General features: G+C 32.1%; 1 protein-coding gene across 2 annotated transcripts; it reads left to right on the top strand.

The window, feature by feature from the left end:
* Positions 1 to 2,138: 2,138 nt before the first annotated feature.
* On the top strand, positions 2,139 to 4,120 carry LOC107821419 (heavy metal-associated isoprenylated plant protein 21). Of its 2 annotated transcripts, none has more exons than XM_075230384.1 (3): positions 2,139 to 2,331; positions 2,483 to 2,558; positions 3,440 to 4,120. In XM_075230384.1, exons 1-3 carry the CDS (start codon positions 2,257 to 2,259, stop codon positions 3,772 to 3,774), a joined length of 486 nt encoding a protein of 161 aa, XP_075086485.1. In that variant the 5' UTR covers positions 2,139 to 2,256; the 3' UTR covers positions 3,775 to 4,120. The 2 variants fall into 2 exon arrangements, with proteins under 2 accessions (XP_075086485.1, XP_016503342.1); XM_016647856.2 differs by having other exon boundaries at positions 2,140 to 2,331; positions 3,479 to 4,120.
* Positions 4,121 to 4,749: the final 629 nt, after the last annotated feature.

Genomic DNA, 4,749 nt, shown 5'->3' with positions numbered 1-4,749 from the left:
TTTAAAAGGGAGAAAAGGCAAAAAATTGAGGTAAAAGATAGTAAAAAGGAATTCTGATTCTAGAGAGTGCCACGTCAACTCTCTTAAGTACATACGTACAATGAATATAATTCATATCCATCTATCTATACTATTATATAAGTAAGAAACGCCACAAAAATATGTTAATCGAATTTTTTACTCTTCGTAAGTGCATTATATATCCCATAAAACTATAATTATAATTATTTTTTAAGAACTTCATTATTAAATAAAATTGTGGTCCTGGAACCAAAAAAAAATGGATTAACATTCATTACATCTTTTTCTTAAAAGTGGTTCTCTAACTGTATTTATTCATATCAAAAGAACAAAAAAACTCAATTTCTCCGTCGATCTTTCGCGCACTAAGATACGGTCTACCCACACAAGATGCCAATAATTCTGAGCATTGTCTAATAATTGATTAATTCATTAATGAAATGTTTGCAAAACAACACAAAAGCACTTTATAATTTGCCAATCATTATATCAATATAAATAAAGAAATGATCAGGAAGTATTTAAAGCATCATAATACGAAAGTAATAACACAAAAGCACTTTACAATAGTTTTTCAATCAATATATCGATGGCAATAAGGAAATGATCAGGAAATATTTAAAACATCATAATCTAGGGCACATTTGCACATTTATGGATGCGTAATTTCTTTAAGCAAAATTTGGAAAGAATATGACACTATTTTCTCAGACACAAAGTGCACTATCTTTTCCGTATTTAAATCTCACGAACACTTTACTATAAAGTGTCTGATTTTAATATATACGATCATAGTTAAAAGAATTACTGTGTTAAGTTGTTTACTCGTAAAAATATACAGTTAAAATTTATAACGTGATTTATAGACAACTGAATCGATTTGATCCCAAAATGATAAATAAATTAAATAAAATGCAAGAATTAGCGTTGAAATCGGGATAAGACAGTGAATAGCCTGATTCCGGGAGCGGAGCTTCCGAAGGCAGTAATAGCAATAGTAATATTAATAAGAAGGAAATAAAATGTTATTAAGCTTTTGAACAGTATATAGCATAAGTTTGTCAGAAAATTTTTCTCGTTACAATGGTTGTTGAAATCACTATTTATAGTTGCATCTAGGGAACAAGGTCCTAGAATCAAGCCCCTCTTAAATGACAATAATGAGGGTCGTTGAAGAATGTATAATGGCAGGCTATGAATGCCATAATTCTCTATAACGGACTGTGTATTTAATATTGCAGAATATTCCTTATTGAATGCTATCGGGTGGCAGGAACTCGTTTGTTTTCATTAGCAATATTCCTTCGAGGGCTCTCCGGTGCCAACCGAAGTTGCTGTCCCCGGTCTTGGTTCCTACCTGTCTCACTTTTCGTCTATCTCTGGTTCCACGTGTCGCTCTATTATGTGAGTATTTAATGTGAACCGATTTTACCCTATACATATGTCACCTAAAAAGTAGTAACTATATATAATTAGAGTTTAAGTTTTATGCATCAACAGTGTCAAAAATAATTATGTTATTAGGCCACTTACTAAATAATTATGGTTATACATTATTTTTCGATAAGCATTAATCAATAATCTAGTCGACCGATAACTAATATGCTATTACAAGCAGAGGCGGGTCCAGGATTTAAAAGTCCGGGGTGCACTTTTGGATTCAACCAAAATCTGCTTTGTATATTGGGTGCTCACTACTAATATATCACTATTTTCTATTGACATATACATATATACATGGAGTTTTTGCCGAACTTTACGGATGCCGGTGATCCCTCTCAGTATAGCATAGGTCGGCCTTTAATTACTGGTTGAACTTCACTGACAATGTATAAGAATCTTTACACTGTTTATGTATATAACCCTATATAATAAACCATAATAACTAAAACTTGTAACCCAAAATAAGGCAAGTAAGCTGCTAGAATATATACTCATAATAGGTAGGGATAACCCGGTGTATGAAGTATTTGCGTTCACGTAGAGTTCGGGAAAGGGGCACATCCCAAGGAGATGAAATGTAGACACCCTATCCTAACGTAAGTATCAGTGCAAAAATTCTTTACGCTATGTATATAAATTAAATCCTACTATAAATACCATGCCCTGACAATCATTATGTCATAGTGTCACTCACCCAACTTCGTCCCTCCTCTCCACGCCCGTCTTCCTCTCATATTCGTTTCTTTTTCTTCTTTTGCTTTGCTTTTCTCATAAGAGAGGAAACTAGAAATTATGGGTGTCATGGACCATATAGTAAACTTTTTTACAATCACAACCAATACAAACAACAAGAAGAAATCAATGCAGGTTATAATTTTTCACTTTATATACTCATTTAAAGCTTGCTAAATTTCAAGTTTACATGTTCAAGAAGACTTCCTCAGGCTCTCTTTTTTCTCTTTGCCTTTTCTTTTCTTTTATATATTTGTATTATTGAAAAATTGGATTTTTTTGGCAGACGGTTGAAATAAAAGTGAAAATGGACTGTGATGGATGTGAAAGAAGAGTCAAGAATTCTGTTAAGTATATGAAAGGTTCGTACAATGACTATTCTTCTTCTTCACAAAAAATAAAGAAGCTTTGTTCTTTAATTATAGGAAAGAGGGCCTTTCAAAGTTAAGAAAAAGTTCCACATTTAAAGTTATCAAAAGTCTTTGTTAATTCAAAATGCAGTTTTCTCAATAATACAAGCCTCTATGTCTCTATGAAACCTACTTAGCGAAACGAAAATTTGAAGTTTATGGGTTCTGAACCTAATTCTCATTGCTCGTTTAGTTACTGGATTCGTAATTTAATATTTATACATATTTAATAAAAAAATTCTTTTAAAAGCTAACTAATTAAGTTGGAAATGTTACTTTTTTCTTTGAAATAGTCAACTGTATCATCTTTAATGAACTGTTACTTATTCTGTATTGTGGAATCTACCTTTTTAAGACGAAGCACATGTAAAGTTACCTGCTTTTTAATTGAGAGAAACTACTTTCCACCATCTTCATAAAAACTCTGCAAAAATACATTAACTTTGTTAGTTCCAACACGTTGTAATGTAAACTCTTATGTGACCATAGATGAAAACTTAGTACAAATATGTATACCCTAATAATGTATCTACATTGCCAGTGTTAAAAAATTTACACTGTCAGGTCATTTTTATTTAAGATTACAAATCTCATTTTTTATTTAGGCTTAACTTTAATATCCTTTGGATGAACTGATAGTGTAATTTTTTTTTTTATAGTGTATATAACGTAAACTCATATTCTAAAAGATTTGTCTTATATCTATGTCAATTAGAGTAATTAATTAGCCTGTTGTAGAAGATTATCTATCTTATTTTTATGATTATTAACTATCTTTAATTACATTTAAGGTGACCTGATAAATTTTCTTGATTGTTTAACCAAATTTTTAGTTTCATGTGTAAATGAGCTCTTGGAAGTTGGGATTTCAGGTGTAAAAACAGTGGAAGTGAACAGAAAGCAAAGCAAAGTGACAGTTAATGGTTATGTTGATCCAAACAGAGTATTGAACAGAATAAAGAGTACAGGAAAAAGAGCAGAATTTTGGCCATATGTACCTTATAATGTGGTATATTATCCTCATGCACCTCAGGCCTATGATAAAAGAGCACCTGCTGGTATGGTTAAAAATGTAGCACAAGCACAACTTCCCCCTAATGCTACTGAAGAAGAAAAATTTGCTTACCTCTTCAGTGATGACAATCCAAGTGCTTGTTCCATTATGTGAAAAAGTAATATTGTTACACACAGACGCATGTCTACAATTTGAAGTTTGGAATTTCTACAACGACTTCAAGTTAATATTGCGACAATAACTAAAGTTCACAGTTAAGTAGTTATAGATATTCAGTGGGTTTCTTACTATAAATACATCATATGAGCACCTTCAACGGGTAAATCCCTGAGAAGGGCGAGTGCTTTAAAGCCAAAATCTCCCCCCACCCTATAGGTATAGCAAGAAGAGTTTATAGATGCAGCTATCGTATGATCAAACTGAGTTAAAGAGAGCATGTAACGGATCAGTGGAAGAGTAAATTAATGAAATCGGCACAATGTTTTGTTGTTCCTTTCGAGATGAATGTCGTCAAGTTGCCTTTGTGAATTATCTGCTATAACAGGTTAAAACACATCATTAGAGTTTTTTTTTTTTTTTTTACATTATTAATATTTGTAAGTTAAATCCTTTTAAGCTTTATGTTTAAGCAATTCGAATGAAAGAGCTAGCTGCCGATGAAGTTAATTTTTGGCCCTAAAATTTTTCTTTGAGGTAAACATTCAGGTACATTGCTGAATAAAAGGATTGGAAGTGGAACTAGAATTTAAATTTGATGGGTCTAACTTTTAAGGTTTTTAACATTGAACTTATTAAAATTTTAAAATATATGAGTTCGGGCTAGTTTGCGTCAGAATATACGAAGTTCGGATGAACCAGATGCTATACGGCTACATTGTCTCTGATTGCACTAGTTAGAAAAGGATACGGAAGGGGTTGGTTTGCTTTACACATGGACATTTAAATAGGAGGCGGGTCTAGAATTTAGTGAAATGAATAAGGTACAATAATTATGTACCTAACATTCCTATGTGATAATATGGACAAAGTATAAACCATATCTTTTAATGGGTAAAAGGCAATGGGCGAGTGTTAGGCGTCAGCACTGAATTACTTTCGAATTCCTTAGGCTCAAGTAGTAAACGATCG

The sequence above is a fragment of the Nicotiana tabacum genome, chromosome 14 (genome assembly GCF_000715075.1).
Source record: "Nicotiana tabacum cultivar K326 chromosome 14, ASM71507v2, whole genome shotgun sequence".
NCBI lineage: Eukaryota > Viridiplantae > Streptophyta > Magnoliopsida > Solanales > Solanaceae > Nicotiana > Nicotiana tabacum.
This window is presented reverse-complemented; position numbering and strand designations above follow the sequence as displayed.

Bases quoted from the DNA above. Each gene is read 5' to 3' on its own strand.
- LOC107821419 (XM_075230384.1), top strand. From the start codon at position 2,257: ATGGGTGTCATGGACCATATAGTAAACTTTTTTACAATCACAACCAAT. The intron at 2,332-2,482 runs GTTATAATTTTT...TTTTTTTGGCAG, and splicing joins ACAAGAAGAAATCAATGCAG to ACGGTTGAAATAAAAGTGAA. The intron at 2,559-3,439 runs GTTCGTACAATG...CCAAATTTTTAG, and splicing joins TTCTGTTAAGTATATGAAAG to TTTCATGTGTAAATGAGCTC.